The sequence below is a fragment of the Pseudorca crassidens genome, chromosome 11, assembly GCF_039906515.1.
Source record: "Pseudorca crassidens isolate mPseCra1 chromosome 11, mPseCra1.hap1, whole genome shotgun sequence".
Taxonomy (NCBI): domain Eukaryota; kingdom Metazoa; phylum Chordata; class Mammalia; order Artiodactyla; family Delphinidae; genus Pseudorca; species Pseudorca crassidens.
In genome coordinates this window covers 103227875-103250636 of record NC_090306.1, presented here as the reverse complement: position 1 = coordinate 103250636, position 22762 = coordinate 103227875, and the positions used below count along the sequence as shown (strand labels likewise).

The following is a 22762-nucleotide window of genomic DNA, read 5'->3' as shown; positions in this document are numbered from 1 at the left end:
GCCCCGCCCGGCCGCGTGTACAAGAGGAAAGCCCAGGGACGGGCGGCAGGGCTGCACGTGCAGGGGGCGGCCTGGGTGCGGACAGGCTGGGAGGGTAAGGCACCCTCAGCCCAGGCTCCGCTGGCAGGAGAACCCCAGGACTGCTCGTCATGAAGCTCCGTAGGGGCCTGGAGCCCTGCAGGCCAGGAGCAGGGGAGGGTGGACGGGGGCTACACGCAACAGGCAGGAGCAGTGACAGGCATGGGAGGCCCGGACGGCTGGCCACACGAGGGCAGGAGGGGCAGCAAAGGTCAGCTGAGCATCTCCTCGCTCACTGGGGCCCTGGCAGACCTCCATCCAACGCTGCACAGTCTGCCAAAGATGATCGGCAGGCAGGGGGTCCGCCTGTACACCTCCTGGGACGCCCGCCCCTGGAGTTTGAGCAGGGCCCTGTGACCTGCTTCTAACCAACCAAATACAGCCAAGGGGATAGGATTACATCCAAATATCATAACCCAGCCTGCCAGGAGACACTCTCCCCTGCTGGCTTCCGCGAAGCCAGCTTCTGAGCTATGAGCTGCACATGCAAAGGGCCACGTGCCGAGGAACTGAGTGGGGCTGAGAGCCAGCAAGAACCCGAGACCCCCAGCTCTGCAGCCTACAAGCCCCCAGATTCTGCCAGCAGCCAGGGCCGTTTAGAAGCAGACCCTTCCCTAGGGGAGCCTCAGATGAGGCTGTGGCCCAGACAGCACCTTGACTGCAGCTTGCGGAGATCCTGAGCTAAGACCTGCCCAGACTCCTGAGCCGCAGAAACTTTGAGACAACAAATGTGAATAAATGTGTGTTGTTTTAAGCTAGGTTTGTGGCAATGCTGTTATGAAGCAAGACATAACTAATACAGAGGAGACAACTGAGGCACAGAGGAGTTAAGCAACTTCCCCAAAGTCACACAGCCTGTGAGCAGCAGAGCCAGGATTCCACCCTGCTGGTCTGACTAAATGGGGGCCTTGTACAGCCTAGAAAGGGCCACCACTGCTATGCTTTAGGATAAAAGAGTTGTTTTCATACATGAATCGAAAAAGAAGAGAAGACCAAGAAATTAGAATTTTATAGTAAGAAAGACACAGAAAAGACTATGAGCTCCTGGTGAGGAAAGTCTGCATCAGCTCTATCTGCACCTGCCTGAGGTCCAGCAGGGAGCCGTCCATGCAGCAGGGGTTTGGGTGTGTGTGTGTGTGTGTGTGTGTGTGTGTGTGTGTGTGAGAGAGAGAGAGAGAGAGAGAGAGAGAGAGAGAGAGAGAGAGAGAGAGAGAGAGAGCGTGCACATGTGGATTGAAGGACACGCCAGAGCTCGGAGCACAGAGACCTCCCCTCCTTTGCAATCTCATCCTCCTGGCAAGTGGTAATTTAAGCCGTGGGAGTCCGTTAACAAGCCTCACACTTTCAGAGGGCTTGTGACACACACACACACACACTCCTAAACCTGCTCACAAGCATGAATGCCATTTTGCCCTCGGCGGCCCTGGCACCAAGAGAAGCCATTTGGCACAGATGACGTGGCCGGCTTTACCCTGAGAGGAATGGCCGGGGCGCTCGAGTCTTGTCCAGTGCAAACAATTCAGCACCTGTGCAGGCGACTGGAATGGACTGTTCCTGGTGCCGGAAAAGGCCTGAGACAGCTGCAGGGGGGCTGGGCTGGCCGGGGCTCCTGACTCAGGCCCAAAGCAAAGCCTCCACTGGCCCAGCTTCTCCTGTGGGGAGTCCAGAGCAGGCTGCCCTGAGATGAACTAGTTCCCCCGAACACTCCACAAGGAACCCAAAGAGAGAACCCCAGAACCATCAGTCCCCGGAGCCAGGCTGCAGGGCATGGGCGGGGGGCGGGGGGGGGGGGGGCGCTGAGCATCCCCCTCAGGGAATAGGCAGAGGTCAGGCACGTCCACGGCGCCGTCCACAAGGAGAGAAACCAGCCATCTAGGCCTCTGGCAGCTGGCGCCAGCCTTGATGTTAAGGCGCTTGGAAAGGGTGCACTGTATTATTTTGAGGAAAAATGTAGAATTCAGAGTTCCTATTAGCTAAGGCAAGCTGTCAGTTCAAATCCCTTAGATTTAACTCTACCTGATCTCTCTGGATAACCTGGAAGTTACATTTTTACAACTTTAACCCCAGTAATGTGTAAATAAAGGGCCGGGTGCCTCAAGCATAAAACGAAAGCGGCTTCTAAGGCGGCAGACAGGCTGCGGCGGCGAGAAGAGCACGTCCCTGGAGGTCTGCAAACCAGGTGCAAATCCCGGCTCTGCCACCACAGAGACGTGGCTTTGGGGCCATGAGGCCCTGAGGTCAGGTCTAGATCGCATGGGCAGCACCGTGCCCCCCAGGCACCTCCATCCCTCACCTAGGCCCCCGCGGCAGGCCCAGCGGCCCCCGGTCTCCTGGCTGGTCGCCCTGCTGACACCTGTACTCACCATCCCATGGAGCGGCGCAGGGGCTGCTGAGGTGCGAACACATCAGGTCACACGTCCAGCCCCGGGGCTTCCCTGACTCTGAGGGAAAAAGCAGACCCCTAGCCGTGACTCCACCACCCCTCGTGGCCTCCACCGGGTCCCCTCACACTGCGCCCACTTCTGTCTCTACCTCGGGGCCTTTGCACTTACTTGTTCCTTCTGCCTGGAATGCCCTTCTCCCAAACTTCCCATGGCCACCATGATTTTCAGTATAAGATCTTAGCTCAAACCCTTCTCACAGAAGACAGCATCCTTTACGCCCCGTTGAGGCGGCAGATCCTCTTCCCCGCCCATTTCCACAGAAGCCCCGCCCATTTCCACGGAAGCCCCGCCCCCCAGGAAGGGTCTTCTATCTCGCTCACTTCCGTGCCCTCGGTCCTGGCATGTAGCTGAATGGAGCTCCATTGGCTGAATGGACGTGTATATGAGTAAGGTCCCCCACCCTCCATTTTCAGCCCTCGCTCCCCTCTGTTCTGTAAGCTCTCTGCCATCAGGGGGCACCTGGACCTTCCCACCTGGGGTCTCTCTGGACAGACGACACCCGGGGTGTCTCCTGGATTTGGGACTGGCTTTTCCCATTCTGTTTCTCCATGAAGCAGTGCTCCAGACCTGGCTCCTCAGATGCCAGCCAGTCAGGACATCAAGGTCCCCCACTTGTGTAAGATGGGAAATGGCCTGGGAGGGGAGACTCAGCTCCATGGAGGGGAAGGAGGTGGGGGCATTTGGTGCAGGGAGACTTCGGAGAGGAGGCGACGGCAAACAGGGCTGTGAGGCTGACGAGGAGTTGTTCAGAGGGAAGGAGGCAACAAGAGGAGCCTCCTAGAGAGAGACAGACAGACAGACAGCCACGGCAAGAGGCAGCAGGATGGCGCAGGGCTCAGGCGCCACGCGTGGCTGAAGAGCGGGGTCAGCGGCCTTCGCAAGACGGCCTGGTTCCACGTACAGAGAACTTTCTGTTTATCCACACACAGGTCTCCCTGCTTCCAGGCCACAAGTCAAGGACCGAGAGTGAACAGAATCTACCACAGGAGGCCAGGCAAAGCACTCGCGACTGTCCGCCAGCACCGGGTCCGCGCGCCCTCCTCGGGGACCATGCCACCTGCGAGCCGTCTCCATGCCCACGTGCCCCAATGCCACACAGGCACCCGGCCGTTGCCGAGACCTGGAGCCCTCACAGCTTCGATGCCAATAAATAACACCCCCAGTGGCTCTGACGCTTGCGTGCCCTTCACCTGCCATCTGCTCTGGGCAAGCGCTCCTACTTCCTCACGTAATCAGAGCCAGCAGGCTGCACCTAGAGCCTCTCGCCTTCTTGCACGTTATTTCCCTGTAACAGTAGCTATTAATTTAGGAAGTAAGAACAACTCCCGTGCTTTATGCATCCTGGGCGGGAGAGGGGGAAGAAAAGGTAAACCACTTGCTTAAATCTCCTTCAGCCTCTCTCTTCCAAGAGCTTATCTTTGTCAGTTTCAGGGAGCAGCTTCCTCTCCCCCCAAATCACCCATCTCCATCCCTTCTACCCCTTTCACAAAGCAAGTATGTACATCCAAATTTAATACGCCCCACGCATAACATGAACAATTCTCTAGACAGGATCAATGATCTATGTAATTTCAAATATTTTAGGAATCATGGGTCCACTGTCATCCTCCTCTTATGAAGTAATTAATAAGAAAAATTCAACCTGAGGTTTTCACAGATCACAAGGACCAATGGTAACGGTCCTGCCGTGCTGAGGACACCAGGAGGCCGAGGCAGGCTCCGCCCCAGACAAGCCAGCCACCCGTCCCAGGCCCCGCACCTGCCCTCGCGGGCGAGTCCCCTGGCCCAGGCGTCCCCTCCAGCCCTGCTCTGGGACCAGCCACCCCAGCCCCAAACAGGAAGCAGCATCTGGCTGAGGGGCAGGCAGAAGCTGACAGAGATGAGCCCCGTCTAGACTTCCAAGGAAAAAACTCCACTGACTGTAATAATGTAGAAGAGATCTCCATACAGAGAGGATGCCTGGTGACACTGGGAAAACATGAACCCAAAAGGATGGGGGGGAACCCCGAGTCCTGACCTGCCCATAGCTGAGGGGGGCTGAAGGGAGGGCGCTGGCTGGGGCAGGGGCTGCAGGATCCGCAAGGCAGCGAGGCTCCCTCGTGCCCCTGGCCGTGCCCCGGGCCCCCTCAGCTCCAGCCTCCGGGACCCATGTGCCAAGACCACATGTTCCGACGTCTGCCCCTTGCGTGCCCGCCCTGAGCTGTCCGGCTGGCTCAGCCTCCAGGCTCTGTCCGCTCCCATCCCTGCTCCCGGACCCTCTCCCCGGGTGCCAGTGGGACGGGAGCGGGACACTAGACTCGGTGGCCCCGGGAGACAGGGCTGCTGAAGGACGCCCGGGACAGACCTAAACCCATCGGCGGCACAGTTAACTTACTCATTAAAGGCTGTGGGCAGAGAGGCAGTCACGACAGACCAGGCTGTGATGCCGATTAGGAGGCCGCCGCCTGCCATCGAAACCACAGCCGAGCTGCAAGGGTGCAGCGTTTCTTCTTCTTTGTTGTTTCCTTTTCACTGACTGATTTATTCTGTATCTTTTGTCTCAAATCACTTCATAGGAGCATGCTTTGCTTTTGCTTTGAAATCACAAAAAGTAGCACTGATTTCAGCCGAAGTCACTTAGCGTCACTGAAAAACTCCCCCACCCATTAATCCGACAGAGGCCCATGGGCCCCGGGGTCCCCATTGCTTCCCTCTGGAAGCCCCTCGGCTCGTTTCCCAGCAAGGCTGCCATGCAGCCCGGGAAGGCGCTCCGACCGTGCGAGCACTCGGGCAGCAGCGTGAAGGGAGGGCTCCCCTGAGGTCACTGTGCCCTGCCCTCGCTGCCGTCATAATGAGCTCTCCCCAGATCAGACACGGAGACCCTGACGGAGCAACAGCAATCCCGGCCCCAGCGCAGAGCGGCCCGTGCTGAGGGACTTCTACACCTGCATCAAACAATGGCACGGTTATTTTGCAAAGAATGAATGCATCGAGCCATTTCTAAGCTTTTGCTCTCAGACTGGTTAAAAAACAAACCAAAACAAAACAAAACATAAGCCACTGATTGTGCACCGCTTTCCCCAAACTGTAACATGCTTTAAGGGGTACGAGTTACACACAGGGTCCCCCGGCGTGTCTGCAGAGGCCAGCGGGGAGCACACTCTCTCCTCCTGCCCCGCCCCCTTCCCCGGGTCCCATCCGATTCTCCAGGGCCTCTGATACCGAGTCTCAGCTACAACGACAGAGAGGAACCTCACAAAGGACACCCACTCCTCCTTCCCCACCCAGGCCACCTCACCAAGCGGGCACAGCCCCAGGAGGGCCGACGTGGGGACAGCCGGCTCCAGCCCACTGCCGGGACCCCCGTCTCCAAGGGCTCCGACATGCCCAGATCCTCAGAGCAACTTCAGGCCCGGCTCAGAGGCCAGACCAGAGGCCAGAGCCGCTCTGAGTCCCCCAAGACAAAGTGGGAAGAGGTGATGGGTCATTGACATCAGGGGTCAAAAGCCAGCAGCCCCGGGCCAGGACTCCAGACAGAGGGGGACCCTGGGATGGCACAGGCCGGGCGGGCCACACGGCAGGAGCCCAGTCTGCACCCTCCCTGCAGCCCCCCTGCAAGGACGAGCCCCCTCTAGCCAGGGCCGCGGGGCTTCACCGTGCAGTCAGCCCAGCACCCCGGGCCCAGGGGAAAGGCGGCGGCAGAGGCAGCTAGGCCACAGGTGCACCAGGGAGGGGTGCCGGCCAGCCGGGGATGCGGGCCTCCTGGCCGCAAGGCGCCCGAAGGCCCAGGTCAGGAAGGAGAGGCCTCCCAGACCGTGAGCCGGCTGGCCTCAGCAGCTCGGTGTCCCCTCCAAACTCGTGTCCCCACAGACGGCCCTGCCTCCAGGTCATCCTCCCCAAGGCCACGCACAGCGGGAGCAGGGTTGGCACCACACAAACGGACTCTGTGCCCCAGGGCCTCCGCCGCATGCTGCCGAGGACGGGGCCCACCGCAGCCACCACGTGCCCAGCAGTTGGCCACTGGCGCTTCTTCAGGGGCCACGGCCCCCACGACTCAGTATGTCCAAAATCCAGGTATTTCATTAACAGCTGTCACAGGAAAGGTGAGAACAATGCATTCACTTGCACAAGACCATTATTAGCAGACGCAGGGCGTTCAAGAGATAACAGACGCGGAGAGGGGGCAGACCCGTCACAGCGCATTAACTCCCATTTAAATGAATGCGCTGCGGGTTTCAGTAGCGGTATTATCTGCCGATAAAGAAAGGATGCCCTCCGTGTGTGGATGTGTTTAATGAAAACACAGAACGATCCAAGACGGCTCTAGCGATGGATACGCACTGGTTATTATCCGCTCTTAAAGTTCTGTTGACATTCCTGACGCTCTTGTCTTTATTAGAGAGGAAGAATTCATTAAAAGTCATTCAAACTTTAAACTCTTCCTGAAGTATCTTTTCTACAACAGAGCAATTTATACTCAACGACAATAATTAAAATACTTGCTACGATTACCATCAGGGCTAAAAAAAAATGAAAATGCGACAGGCATCCCCAGTTTGCTTGCCCAACTTCAGAAACCTGCGCGTCATGCCAGGTTTTTCCTAAAAAACTCCAGCGTTCTCCCACAGAGGGCTCTGGGGAGGGGCTCAGGAGGCCCCCTCCTGGCAGCTCTTTCTGTCCTCACTGTGTAAACCTTACCACAGGCCCTCCACATGCCCCCAAGGCAGGACCAGGATGCCAGTAACTCAGGGCACTCGGGGAGCTGAGATGTTTTGCATTCTAAGAAATGAAATATATTGAAACTGAAATTGAAAATGTCGCTGTGCTCATGATTACTTAGGGAAAAAATCTGATTCCAGAAATGTGAAAACATCATAATTCTACCATATGCATCGGCAACACGACTTCACAGCGTATAGAGCACCGTGGAGTTAATTTCTACGAGAGGAGCTGCAAAACATACAGCTCTGTTGAGAAGATCTGTGGGATTTATATCTCCCGAGATCCAGGAGCCGTGTGGGCTCAGAAAGAAGAGATACATACAACACAAGTGCTTGCAGCAGGATTGAGGGAACCTTCCCCCGTACGAATTATAACATCTGATGAATGAAACAAGAATAACAGTCTATAACAAATGTAAAATGTAGATTAACAGGCACCCAGATACCACATAAAGCATACACTGAATATAGGTTTACAACACAATGAATAACGCAGCGCTCTCGGAACAAGCAACAACGCCACACTTGGCTGTGATTACGCCACCTTCACCTCCTTCAAACGTGGGGATTTACGTCCCACATCTTGCGCTCAAGCCAGTTGTCTGCATAGGTTAGCAAAGCACAGACGTCTCATCACACTCAAAACTGAAGTACAGAAAAGAAACAACACCTTCGAACAAAACCTCACAGTGTCACACAGGTCACCAGACCAAATATTCGGCACAGCTGATGGGACAACGTATCAAAGCACAACTGAGGAATCAGACACTGGTCAGAGGGCATTTTTCCATTTAAAGAGAGGCCAGGCTTCCCCTCCTGGCGGTTCGGCACATGAGATGTTATGACACTTAATCCCACGAGGCAGTAAAAAAAATCCACCCTGACCAATTTGGATTTATTTCGGGAATGTACAGTCACCTCGATACTAGGAAGCCCACTGATAAAATCTACCATATCAACAGAAGAAAGGAGCAAAGACCTATTCTCCTCTCGATGACACGTGGGAAAGGACATGATGAATCTCAACAGGAATTTAGGATTTTCAAACTATGAGAAAAGCAAGGCACCATCCTTAACATAAGGTATCTATAAAGTCTACAGTAAATATCCTGTCGAAGAAGAAATGTTAAAAGACTTCTTCAGAATCGGAATGACACCGGGATGCCTGCTTTCACTACTAACATTCAATACTGCAGTGGAAGTCTTGGCCAGCAGGAAAAGAAAAAGCCAAGCATGTATATACAGAACAGAAAGAAAAAAACCAAACTATCGTTATTCATAAGTAATATGATTAACTTCTTTCAAAACTCAAATACATCTACACACAAAATATTAGAATTGATGAAAGAGATTAGTAAGTTTGCCAGATACAAAATTAACTTACAAAGGTCAACTGCATTTCCATATACTGTCAATAAAAAATTAGACAATGCCACTAAAAATTTTAAAAACGCTATTTGCTTAAAACGTATCTATGAATAAATTTAGTAAGTTGTGTAATATATTTAAGGAGGTATGGTCGTTTAAAAGATCAGAATAACTAAATGCAAAAACAAAGTGTTAACTTTCTCCAACTGTTCAACAGATTGTATGTAATTTCTGAGATTTCTATGAAATACAACGATTTTAAATTTACCTTCAAAAGCAAAAGGTCATGAGTAGCCCAGAAACAAGAGCCAGGCCTGGGTGGCCTGTCCTACCAGACATCAAGACCATGTAACCAAGACAGGATGAAGACGGCACAGGGATGGGTGGACAGACCAGGGGAAGAGACGCCAGCCCAGAAAGAGCCCACACACAGCTGCTGTATGATAGCTCATGAGGGCAAGGGGCACAACCACTTATCCACGTGGGGGATTTTAAAAGAAATGGGGCTGCTGTGTCAAACTCCGTGCAAAGTCAATCCCAAATGGATTACGGTCCTAAAGGTAAAAGGCAAAACTCTAAAACTCTTAGAATATAAGATTTCTTTGAAATCGTGAGGTTGGAAAGGATGTCTCAGTACGCAAAAAGGCCTGATCATAAAGGAAAAGACTGCTGAACTGCCTTTGTTAAATTAGGAATTGCTGTTCACACCAAGGAGAGTGAAGAAACAGCCTACTAACTAAAAGAAGATATATGTATCCATATGTTTCCAAAAAAGAATTAGTATCCAGATTATATCAGGAACTCCTACAATCAGGAGGATAAACTAACAAACAAAAAGATGCAGTAGAAAGAGGGGCAGAAGCATTTCCCAAGAGAGGAAATCAAATGGCCTAAGAAACCTAAGAAAAAATACTTAACGTGATCAGCAGTGAAAGGATCGGAAGTGAACAGCACCCTGAGACCCAGGCAGTCAGGGAGCCTTTCGGTTTCACAGCTCCCAGTGCAGGGGAGGGGGCAGCACTGGGCACTCACCACCGGCCCCTGGGGCCACTCCCTGGTACACCCCCCAGAGAAACCCTCAGACCTGTGCACAGGGACTCGGAATGCTCACGGCAACATTCTGAGAAAAAGCACAAGAACGAACATAACCCAGATGCTTATCAACACTGGACTGGATCAATAAACCACGGAACACATGAGGGAATACTACACAGCAGTGAAAATGAACTACACGACAAGCATCGGTGGATGGAGCTTAGAACCTTAACTCTGTAATATAAAGAGTGATGGCAAATGAGTACGGACAGCACAATTCCACTAAAAACAAAGATTAAAAACAGGCAAAACACACACACACACACAGACACACACACACACACACACACACACACATAAACTCGTGTCATAAAACCATACAGAAAAGCAAGAAAATAATTAACCAAAATTCAAGGGAACAGTTACTTGTTGGGGGACAGGGACACAGCTGCAGAGGGACAGAGAAGGTACCTCAATGACGCCAGTCTGGTTCTATTTCTTCAGCCTGACAGTGGGTATATGGAAGCTAATTTTTAATTTTTTCTTTAAATTGGACATATATATTATAGAAATCTTTCTGCTCTATTTTACCATAAAACCAAAAGGACAAAAAAAGGAAAGCTCTATGGATTAGATCCCCAAAATATATACCAGAAGAGTTTAATGGACTGATTCTATAACAAATATGTATCTCTCAGGCTCTCACAAATGCATCCCCACCTCTGAAGAAAAAAAAAAAAAGATGAATTATGAGACCGAACGAAGAGAGGAGGAGAAAGAAGACGTGGACTCGCAGAGCACTGAGCCCCGGCAGCGCCCCAGGCTCAGGGCCCCGCGGTACAGAACGCTCACACCAGGAGGAGTGCGTGTTTAACGCATGCGTCCCGCCAACATCTGGCAAGTGCTTACCATGCTACATGCCAGGCCCCAGGAGAAGAAAGACCCAGGCCGTGCCCTGGGGAGCTTGCAATGTGAGAAGAGACAGCCACGGCCGGAATCCCAGCAAGACAGCTGACTCACCCACCCAAGCCCACCAATGTCCGTTAGGCACCAGAGGGGGCCAAAACCAGCGTGGAGGCTGGTTGAGTCTCAGGGGACAGAGACACGGGACAACACGCGGGAAGCACGTGGGCGCGGTGGGCCAGCCAGGGCAGGAGAGGGGGTGCTGGCTAGCTCGGGGGGCTGCCGAGCAGAGTAGGCTGGGGCCCCCAGGCAGAGGAACGGCACGTGCAAATGCCAAAACCTTCTTCAGGTTGGCCCGGATCCTCGTGGACAGAGCCAACGCCTGCTCCTCGGAAGCGGGCTTTTCTTCCCGTCCACCGCGGGGCCCACGCTTCTCCACGCAAAGGCTCCGGTCGGGAAGTCTGTCTACAGAAAGTTCACAGTCGGGGAAGGAGTCCAGCATGAACACGTCTGTGCTCCACTGGCACCTGCCTCCTGGAAAATGACCATCCTTCAGGGCCACGGAAAACTCATCACACCAACTGGAAGAACGGTACATAATGTGTCTAAAAGGCCTGCGTGTTTCATTATCCTCTGTGTCTGTTTAAATGTAATGAGACATCACTTCTCCACGGCTAATTGGAAAAAGCATCTACTTTCCCTAATTTGTGAAACAGCCCTAAGAAGCAGATAACCAGAGGGTAGATAATATAACAATTACGGAGAAGTGACCCCACAGATGATGAACTTATCAAGTGAAAAGGCCCAGCTGCGAAATCTGAAAGAGCTTCTTCCCATGAGCTCCCTGCACCAATCACAGGGCCAGAGGGCCTCGGGTCCCAGTCCGTGTTCTCCCAAGTAATAGGCTGAGTTTATTCAACGGCGGACAGAGGATAAAAAGAGCAAGTGGCAAAAAAGTTAAGAATTTTACTTTCAAATAACAGCGCTGGATAAAAAGATTAATTACTGGTTTCAACAAAACCTCCTGAGTCCCATGAGGCTCCAGGCAACGCTCCAGTCACCAAGCCACGGCCCTGCTCCCAGGGAGCTGACGCACAGTGGGGGTGAGACCTCACCAACAAGAAGACAAATCCTACTGGACGACAAGCACCGTGAGACAGCCAGAGCGTGCGTGAAAGCCGGGGAGAGGGGCTGGGACACCAGCCAGGGTCGTGGGGAACAGCGTCTCCGAACCAGACACCTGAGGTCACAGGTGAGAGAAGGCGGAATCCAGACAGCTGTTCACGAAACAAGTACCTGTTCACAGCTGCTCTGTGCCGTGCGCCGCTTGAGGCACCTGCGTGAGGACTGAAAACGAGACAGACAGAAGGTCTGCTCAGATGCAGCGGAGACAGAAGAGCAGAGCACAGGCGGGGAGCAGCCCCAACCCAGGAGCAGCTGGGCCCCAGGTCCCAGGTCCCTGGGGAGGTCAGGTGGCGCAGCCTCTAGCGGTTACCCCAGGAGGTCCTACCTCCGCAAAGACCCTCCCTCCCTCGGTGGCCTCCCTTCAGGTGGGGATTTCCAGGCTCCACCCCAGGAGTCTGACTCAGAAGGTCCAAGGGAGGCCAGGGGACAGGCGGGCTAAAGGTTTTTCAAGCAATTAAGTGAGCGAAAAATGGAAGAGACGCTTCAGCAAAGAAGCTCTGAGCGTGACAAATCATCCTATGAAAGGCTGCTCGACATCCAGTCAGCAGGCAAATGCGAATTGTGACCCCGTAACAGCCCGCGACACACCTGCTTTTAAAACAGCTAAAATTAAAGGCTGGCAAGTCCCAAGAACCGACAAAAGGATGTGGAGCGACCAGGCGCCCCAAGCATGGCGGACCGGCACGGCCATCCCGGAAAGGGGCTTGGAGGCTTCTTAGAAAGTGTATAAACATACCATACGGCCCAGCAACTCCACACCTAGGCACTTACCAGAGAGGGGAAAACACAGATGCCTTCCCTAGATTTATACGTGAAGGTTTAGAGCAAATGTACTTTGTAATGGCCCAGAATTGGCAAGGACCCCAGTACCCACCAACTGGTGACTGGGCAAACACATACCCGGAAGACGGCCCTGCTCGGCGGTGCCGTGAACAGCAGGGCTGAACGTCCACGCCCTGTCCAGGTCAGGGGAGCCACTCGCTAAGTCTGTAAGCTGTATGATTCCCTTTCTGTGAAATGCTTTAAAAGCAAAAGTCTAGGGATAGAAAGCAGATCAGCAATTGCCAGGGGCAGGGGGAGGGGACGGGAGACTGACAGCAAAGAGACACGAGGGGACTTCTCAGGGCGGTGGAAGTGTCCACACCATGATCCCAGTGGCTGGTACATTCCTACACACAGGTGTCAAGACTAATCTGACTGTATGCTTAACACAGGTGAATTCTCCTGTGTGTCATTTAGCCGTCAATAATGCTGACAGGAGAAAAGGAGGACAGTGGGGAGGGAGGAGGGGAAGGGGAAGGGACGGGGAAAAGACATCCAGAGCAGAAGTGGGCATCACCTGCTGGACGAATAAACCAAAGTACGGACAGACTGGGGGAAACACTTACGGCAGAAACCCTTCTTCCCGAGTCATGAGAAGCCCAGACTTTATAGGGGCACAAGACCAAGTGAAATCAGAGTCACGTTTCCTGGTTCTATACAGCCAAGGACAAGCACGTAGGATACGAGCCAAAGCACTACAAGCAGCTTCTCTCAGAACCTATGTTATGGGAGGGGCTGCTCTTCTCCCTCGTGTCTTGTGTCTTGTGTCTTGTGTCTTCGCATTCCTACTGCTGGAATGCAAGCGTGAGGGAGGGAGCTGGAGCCCCAACCTGGACCACGAAGAGAAAGCCAAGCACAGGGAGCAGCCGATGCACCGCCGACGACCTCCCCACCGAGGGGGCGGCAGACGCCCGTCCAGCACCTCAAAATGACTACTTCTGTGGAAAACCAATTTTCTCCTTTTGTGTTCTGTAATCAAAAGCACTTTGGCTTTAATAATCCTGAATTTCTTTTTAACAAACTTACTGCACAGACAAGAGATATCAAAGTTTAAAAGTGCATTTACTGGAGCAATCAAGATGCAAAACAAACATTTAAAACAACAAGAAAATTCAATTTTAAAGAGATGCCATTTATAATAGCAACAAAAAATATGACAACTAAGAATAAATCTAATAAAATGTACACAGGACCTATTATGGAACAACTTCTAAAACTTCATTGAAAGGCATTAAAGAATGGCCTAAAAAATGGGGAATTAGCATGTTCATGAAAATGAACACTAAATTTCATAGAGATGTCAATTCTCCCAAATTGACCTATAGATTCTGTGCAATTCCAATCTCAAGTCAAACACACGTTAAAAACCAATAAGAATGGAATCTAAAAAATACAACAAACTAGTAAATATAATAAAAAAGAAGCTGACTCACGGATATAGAGAACAAACTAATGGTTACCAGTGGGGAGAGGGACTACACGGGAGGGGTTTAAGAGGTACAAACTATTAGGTATAAAATAAGCTACAAGGACATATTGTACAACACGGGGAATATAGCCAGTATTTTATAACTATAAATGGAATAAAAATTATGAATCACTACATTGTACACCTGTGACATATAATATTGTACATCAACTATACTTCAATTAAAAAAAAAAAGAGAGAGAGAGAGAGAGAGAGAGAGAGAGAGATGGACTTCCCTGGTGGCCCAGTGGTAAAGAATCCGCCTTCCAATGCAGGCGATGCGGGTTCGATCCTTGGTCAGGGAACTAAGATCCCACATGGCGCGGGGCAACAAAGCCTACACTCCAGAACTACTGAGCTCACGTGCCTCAACAAGAGAGCCCACGTGCCGCAAACTACAGAGCCCACACGCTTTGGAGCCTGTGCACCACAACTAGAGAGAGAAGACCCGCACGCCACAACTAGAGAGAAGTCCGAGTGCCGCAACTAGAGAGAAGCCTGAGCAGACCACATGCCATAACAAAAAGATTCTGTACGCCACAGCTAAGACCCAACACAGCCAAAAAGGAATAAGGAAAATAAATAAATATTTTTTAAAAAGATAGAAAAACTTGGCCCCCTGACTCTGGAACTTACGTGGAAGAGCAAAGCCTTAAGATGACCTGATCACTTCCGAAGAGGAAGAGGGGGTGTGAACACCTCCTACCAAATACTGAGACTTAGGGTGAAGCTGAATGAATGAAGGTAACTCGAATACTGGGACAAAACAGAGACCAGATCTCCGCAAATGTGAAAATGGCATGAACAGAGGGACACTGCAAACGTGGGGAGATAAGCTGGACCGGCCACCACGGGAGAATGTTAAGCTGGATTCCCACCTCACAGCACACACAGCCATCAGATACAGATGAATTAAAACAGGTGTGAATGCTAACACTTTATAACTTTGAGGTGAAAATAAGGGAGGGAGAATGGCTTGAGGATGTCTGGGTAGGAAAAGATCTCAGGAAGCTAACCCTAATAGAAGAGATGGGTAAGTTCAATGCCACGAAAACTGAGAACTTCCGATCACGACAGCCATCAAGAAGAAAGTGTCAGAAACAAGCCACAGAGTAGGAGGAGGAATCTGCCATATACAAACTGCAAAGAATTAGAATCCCTAATATATAAAGATCAACAACCAACAAACAACTAGATCAACCACACAAGAAATCAGGCAAAGGTGGGAACAAGCATTTCCCTGAAGGGGGACACAGAAGCACATAAATACACGAAGAGATGCTTACTCCATGCGTGATCAGAGAAAGGAAAGTGAAGGATGCCCACCAGAGACAGAACTTGAGAAGCCTGGCAACACCCAGACCTGGCAGGGGTATGAGCACCAGGACGGCTGGTCCTCTACAGGGGAGAGAGCTGAATCAGGACAACCCACTGGGGAGCGTCCTGACGTCATCTGGAAAGTTCAACAGGCTGACAGCCAACCTTGCAACAATCTTCCTTCTTCGTAAATGCTCTTGAGAAATCCCTGCCAGGGGGCATCTGCATAACTGTACGTGCAGCTTCCAGGCAACACTATTCCCAATAGCAAACCACAGAAACAACCCAAATGTCCACCAACAGGAAAAAAGGCAACAGAACGTGTGGAATATTTAAATAACAACTAGACACAGAGATTAGCCGAATCTAAGAAAATAATGTAGATGAAAAAAGCCAAGTTGCAGAGATCAGACTACACAGAGGAATGATCCGGCTCCAGAACACGGCTTTCCCAGTGTCACGTGACATGTGTTAAAGGCGTGAAGAATCGCAGATACAGGTCAGGAGAGAGGTCATCTCCTGGGGAGGGGCCTGGAGACGAGCGAGAACAGCAGGTGGCTTCCACACTATCAGTCTCACTGGAGTGGGCGTCTCGGTTCTAAACTGGGTGGTGGACTCGGGAGTGTAAACTACATACACAACTCCAGCTAAGTTCTTCTGTACACACCAGTACTGCACAATAAAAATAGTTAAAGAACAGTTAGCAATTCCGGTTGGCGATTCTGTCCCCAGGGGCCGTCCCCACACCTGCCATGGGGAGAGCCACTAGGACGGTGGGCACCCATCTCCCTCCAAGAAAGGGAACTTCCGGATCCCAGCTCTTACCTCTGTCACTTTGGGTTGAAGTATTAACGCTTCAGGACTCATTCGAGGGATGTCTATGTGGATCTGCAGATGGAGGAGAAAGACACATGTATGTTAAAAGATGCTGAACAGCATGACAGGCATTATGATTAGAGGGTGATGCTTAATAACGGCAATGGATTTGCTCCGGGTCTCGCTCTGCTCTCTCTGAGAAGACAGATTCTGTGTCACATGTTCTCCCGTGGAGGAGAGGCAGGTTCCGTCTGCCTGGGCCCCCCTCCCCGCCCCCGGTCCTAGCACGACAGGCTTGTTCCACGCTTTCCAACCCAGTGGCGGCTGCGTGATTAGGAGCAGAGCAGGCCCTCGGCTGTGCAGTAACAGGATCCACAGCAACTAGCAAACATTGATTTCCAGCCTCTGACACGGGGAGCGACTCAAGCACATCAACAGTGTACAAGCGTTCAACTGGGACGGCTTCTTCTTCGAACCCCGGCCACAGTTTTCTCCACTTTACAAAATCCTTGGGGGACCCAGGGCACTTTTCAGAGGACGCATTTAAAAACCTCTGGTGGAATCAGCCGATCGCCGCCTGACCACCACCTGACATGAGAGTCGTGACAAAGTCCCCCACACCGCGGAGCAGCACAGCTGCGGGTTCAAGACGCGACCAAGTACGGTCGTTCAGGGCTTGAGCTGGCATCCAGGCCGGCCCTCAACGCCCTACACAAGCACCCCACAGCGGCCAACGCCATCACCATCCCCACGCAACCCAGGAAAATGGCCCGAACAGGCCGAGGGAAGGCGTGCACATCTTAACGCCGTGGGGAGCCTACGATTCAGGTTCATCCCCCGTCCTTGCCCGTGACCACGAGGGTTCTGAGATCCACAGGGCCTGGGAGTCTCCTCACTCTGCCTCGCCAGCACCGTGGCCTTGGGTCCCTCACCAGGCTCTGGGGCTCAGCATCCTCGCCTATTAGACACCTGCCACGTCCCTCAAAGGGCTACTGGGGAAGATCCAACAGGAAGGTGGACCAACAGCCCCCAGAGCTCCATCAGCTGCACGGCTCTGAGACGTGGGAATTGTTTTTGCACTCACAGGTTCCCGCCTGAGCTCTTCCCTCAGGGGAGAACCTGGAAATCAGCTGCCCATCAGTGGTACCAAGGGAGGGGATGAGATTGCTCAGGGTACGAGCTGGGCCAGGGGCCAGCAGACTGAAGTGCTGAGGGAGCGTGGACGATGAGGCGGCAGGGAGAGTGAGAAGGACAGTTAGAGAGGAGAGGAGGAGGCATCAGAGAAGGCAAGAAATAAGCATTCTCAAGCCCACCAAGCAACGCGGGGAGGAATCTAGCAAGCTGAGGGAAGGAGGCCTGGACGGGGAGGACAGGAGGGAACATTCCAGGCTGGTGGGGTCGGAAGGCTGCAGCTGGCCACTAGCGGGAGCCCTGAACCTTCTCAGCCTTTGACCAGGGCGTCCCCTAGGGTCGCCCTCAGAGCACTGATCACATGCCATCAGAGTCACGTGGGCACGCGTCTGTCCCCAGCACGCCGAGGGCCAGCACGGCCCACATGACAGAAGAGCTGCCCGTCGTGCGTTCGCTGGGGGACAGGATGGTGCACACCAGCAGCGGCTCTGTGTGCCCCGCCCCCCATACAGGACTGAGCCGGTCGGGCGGCCACGAAGTCTGCAGAACCCGCAGAGCGGGGAGGACACACAGATGAACCTTTAGCTCTGACCGACTCTGTGTGCTGTGGATGGGACATCTTCACCCAAAGAGTAAACACAGAACTCAAATGAACAGAGGACAGAAAAAGGACAGGGAAGCAGACAGGGGACCCTGGCCCCCTGCGGCCTCCCAGTGCTGTGGGAAGGCCAGGCCACACCCCTCGGGGCAGACGGCCGGCTAAGGTCAGTTCATGGGTCAAACACCGTGAGCGGGCAGCGGGGAGAGACCAGGGTGCCCAAGCCCCAAACTCAGGCCGGCTCCACCTTGAGCTAAACAGAGCGCCTGAAACGGCCACGCCAGGACGGCCCAGGGCCCACCTCCAAGAGGCGTGTGTGCGCAGCACAAAGCGAGCAGGCCCACGGGAGACACTGCCACAGCTTCCACTGCTCAATTATAGTAATGGAGGAACATGTGGGGGACTCGCAGTAACACAGGAGCTTTTTATTACCTGTCACAGTAATGAATAAAGATATATGCAACCCATTTTTAATTAACTTTCCCTCAAGAAATTCATAATAGAATGCAGCCTGGTAAATCTTGCTGATAGACGCTCGTGCCATCCTTTGGGCGTCTTTTTTTGGAATAAAAACCAGCAAAGTGACTTCCCTGGTGGCGGAGCAGTTAAGAAACCACCTGCCAATGCAGGGGACACAGGTTCGAGCCCTGGTCCAGGAAGATCCCACATGCTGCGGACCAACTAAGCCCGTGCACCACAACTACTGAGCCTGCGCTCTAGAGCCCGTGAGCCACAACTACTGAGCCTGCGTGCCACAACTACTGAAGCCCACGCGCCTAAAGCCCATGCTCCACAACAACAGAAGCCACCGCAACAAGAAGCCCGCACACCGAACGAAGAGTAGCCCCCGCTCGCCGCAACTAGAGAAAGCCCGAGCGCAGCAACAAAGACCCAACGCAGCCAAAAGTAAATAAATAAATTTTAAAAAAAAAAACCACACACAGCAAAAATACATGCAACACAATACCAAATGTACCCATTCCCTAAAACCAGTGAAGTGGAAAAACAAACCAGGTAAGCTAGTATTTCCCTAATCCAATCCAAATGCGATCTGTATCACAAATTAGTTTCCCAGAGTGACGGGTGGCAGCACCGTGTGGCCTGGGAGCCACCCGGGTGGGAGACAGAGGACAAGCCCCAGTGTGGGCCGCAGGGGCCAGACGCAGAGAAGGCCCCGCCCTGGGAGGTGACGGAAGCGGGTCCCCGGCCCCATCTCCCCCCGCCCCCAAACGAGTCACTCTTCCTGCAGAGCTGCCACGTGTCTGTGTGGGGAAGATGCCTTTCAGCAATCCATTTAACTTAAAGAACCTGTGGTCAGCAATCAGCGCTAAGGCCTGTCTTGGACCTTTTGACAGCGCTACACCAAACTGACAAGGAGATGTGGGTATCCCACATCTGAGGGGGAAAAATTCGGCAACTCTCATCCACCTAGAGGTCGGGTTTCCAAGAGGAAATACTCCATACTGACACGCATCAGGGAAATCAGAAGTTCATGTCAGGATACGAGGCAGTGCTACCCATTCCTAACCACCAAAAGGTGGTTCAACTGCAGCACAAACCATTCTGAATTCTCACAAATTACAAAGACGAGAATTATAAAGGCTTCGAGGGATTCTAACAGCAAATTCTGGATACACCATGAACCATAAATCAATTTTAAGTATCTTTCCCATCATGCACACCGTCAACTGACTATTCAAGAAGCCATAATTATACCCATTTTGTATTAAACTAAACAGCAGACTTATAAGCTGGCTACACCTCTGCCATGGACTGAACTGTGTGTCCCCAGAACCAAGCCGAGCAGCACGGCTCCCCTCGACCTACATCACGTCCCTGACAGCAGCAGAGGACAGCGCCCACGGGGCCCAGGGGACTCACACGTCTGACCCGACCCAGACAAATGTGTGCTCCTGACCTTCTGGTGAGACGGCCGCTCGCTGAGTCACAAGACACCCTCCACCCAGGGCGGGGCGGGGGTCGGCGGGGAGGATCTCAGTGCACGGCGAGGGGTCTGGGCTACCTGTTCTGTGGCTCCAATTAAGAGCCCCCTTCCCACTTTTGCAGAAGGAACTGGAGATGCGCAAGGTGCTAGCATCAGCGGGAATTCACCATTATTTGCTTTCAAGTTTATTTCTTTACTAGAAAATAAAGATCTGTGACCCAATCAGGAACTTACCAGATAAACCATTTCCTCCAAGAAGGCAGACGTCACCGAGTGGCTCAAGTGACAAGAAAAAGAAGAAGTATCCCCACCTGTCTGTATGTGTCCTGGTGAACTTCATCCGTCCTAGAATCATAATAGTGATCAATAAAAGCAAAATATTCTTTCTGTTTTCTTTGGAGCGTGGCTGGTCTTCGGTCTACGTTGGCAGGAAGGTAACCCTGTGTGAGAAAAAACAAACAAGAAAAGTACATACGGTTAATGGTAATTCCTGGAGTCTCTGTGAGAAAGAAGTTTGTAATCAAAAGGCTCACATCTTTTTTTTTTTTTTTTTTTTTTGCGGTACGCGGGCCTCTCACTGTTGGTGGCCTCTCCCGTTGCGGAGCACAGGCTCCGGACGCGCAGGCTCAGCGGCCATGGCTCACGGGCCCAGCTGCTCCGCAGTACGTGGGATCCTCCCAGACCGGGGCGCGAACCCGCGTCCCCCTGCATCGGCAGGCGGACTCTCAAGCACTGCGCCACCAGGGAAGCCCCAAAGGCTCACATCTTAAACGAGCTTGGCGCTCTGAAATCTGACACAGCGGGGAGGACAAATGAGTTGTGAAGAAAGAGACACAAAGAAAAGCAGTGAGCCGAGCCCCATGGAAGTATCACCCCCAGCCGCACTCCATGGGGTCTGGGCTCAGGCGTCTGCAGCCTCCACCGAGGTGATGGAACTCCACCTGCAGCCGTACAGGAGTGGGCCGGAGCCGGCGCAGCAGGCTGGCATTTACCGCGCTCATCTAGAGCACAGCTGAGAGATGAAAGCCCCCCCCTCTAAATGCCTTGGACACCACGGAGAGCTCAGAAGTGTGTAGGCCCTACAACCATACATGTGTGTGTGTGTGTCCACGTACACACATACGCATGCATATATACACATACACGTGCGTGTGCGTGTGTGTGTGCGTGTGCGTGTGTGTGCGTGTGTGTGTGCGTGTGTGTGTGTGTGTGTGTACGCACACATATGTGTAAATTCTCACGCACATTTTCTCCTCTCTCCAAAGACTCCTGGGCTCTGGCGGCCGCAGGCCCAATACAGACTCAGAAAGGGTCCGGCAGGCAGCAAAGGGTGGCCGTGAAGAGCCCAGACTCCTGTCTTACATTTTCTACTTTTCAGTCAACATTACCACCACACCAGGGATAAAACAGAAGGTGCCTCTGTTCAGGAAACGGTTCCATGACATCTGACAAAGGGGCACAGCCGTGCGACAGCTGCCCCCGTGAAGAACGGAGCAGTGTCATCGCCCCAAAACCGCCCCAGTGCCCTCTGCGGTCCCCCCACCCCCTCTTCCCCACAGGTCGCGGCTTCCACCCTAGAATCACCCGTAAGTGGAATCATGTGGACCTGTGCCTGGGGGCAAGGTTTCCTTCACTCGGCCTGCTGGCTTCTTTTTAACTGAAGTATAGCTGATTTACAGTGTTGCATTAATTTCTGCTGTACAGCAGTGACTCAGTTATACACCTATAGACACTCTTTTTTTATATTCTTTTCCACTATGGTTTATCCCAGGAGAATGGCTCTAGTTCCCAGTGCTCAACAGTAGGACCTTGTTGTTTATCCATTCTATATGGAATAATCTGCATCTACCAACCCCAAACTCCCAGTCCTTCCCTCCCCGCCGCCCCCCTTGGCAACCACAAGTCTGATCTCTATGTCTGTGAGTTTGTTCCTGTTTTGTAGATAAGTTCATTTGTGCCATATTTTAGATTTCAACAGATGAATGGATAAAGAAGATGTGGTACATATATGCAATGGAATACTACTCAGCCATAAAAAAGAACGAAATAATGCCATTTGCAGCAACATGGATAGACCTAGAGATGATCATACTAAGTGAAGTAAGTCGGAAAGGGAAAGACAAATGCCGTATGATAGCCTGCTGTCTTCTGAGATTCTTTCAGGAACCAACAGTGGCCTCCTCTTTCTCCCCAGGTGGAATTTCCAGGGTACGGCTATTTACCAGTTTGTTAAGCCATTCACTCTTTGCTGATCATTTGAGCTGTTTCTAGTTTGGGGTTATTTTAAATAACGCTTGTCATAAATATTCTTGCACAAGATTTTTATGAATATACAGTTTGATTTCTCCTGGGTAGATACCCAGGAGCAGAGTTACTGGGTCACAATGTAGGTGTATGTTTAGTTTTCTAAGACACTGCCAGATCCTCTCCCAGAAGGATGATACCATTTTCCATCCCAACTAACAATGCCTGAGAATCTCAGACGTTCCACACCCTCCCTGACACTCAGTATTGTCAACCTCTAATATCAGTCACTCTGTCGAGGGCTTCTAATTTCATTTCCCAAATGATTCATGATGTTGAGCGTCTGTTCACAAACCCTTCTGCCACTGCTTCTCTTCTCTGGTGAAACGTCTGTTCACATCTTTTGCCCAGTTTTTTAATCAGTTGCTTGTCTTCTTAGTGAGTTTTATGAGTGCTGTATACATTCGAGATGCGAGTCTTTCTGTCAAATATATGCACTGCGATTATACTCTCCTAGCCTGTGGCTTGCCTTTTTATGTCTCAAACAACAGAAGTTTCACATTTTCATGAAGTCCAATGGACAAAGTTTTTCTTTTATATTTAGTGGTCCTTGCGTCCCGTGTAAGAAGTGTTTTCTCCTTGCTTTCTTCCTAACGTTCTAAAGCCTATCCCTCGAGTGTCCCTTCAACGTCACTCCCTCCAGAGGCT

At 52.0% G+C, this 22762-nt stretch overlaps 1 protein-coding gene across 2 annotated transcripts in view; it reads right to left on the bottom strand.

Moving 5' to 3' along the window:
* The window catches only part of TBC1D22A (TBC1 domain family member 22A), a 311485-nt gene that overhangs the window by 182686 nt on the left and 106037 nt on the right, over positions 1-22762 (bottom strand). For both annotated transcript variants that reach the window (XM_067698424.1, XM_067698423.1), the window contains exons 6-7: positions 20122-20250; positions 16146-16208 (exon numbers count right to left, since the gene is read on the bottom strand). In XM_067698424.1, the coding sequence (XP_067554525.1) occupies positions 16146-16208; positions 20122-20250 (192 nt within the window). The remainder of the gene's footprint in view (positions 1-16145; positions 16209-20121; positions 20251-22762) is intronic.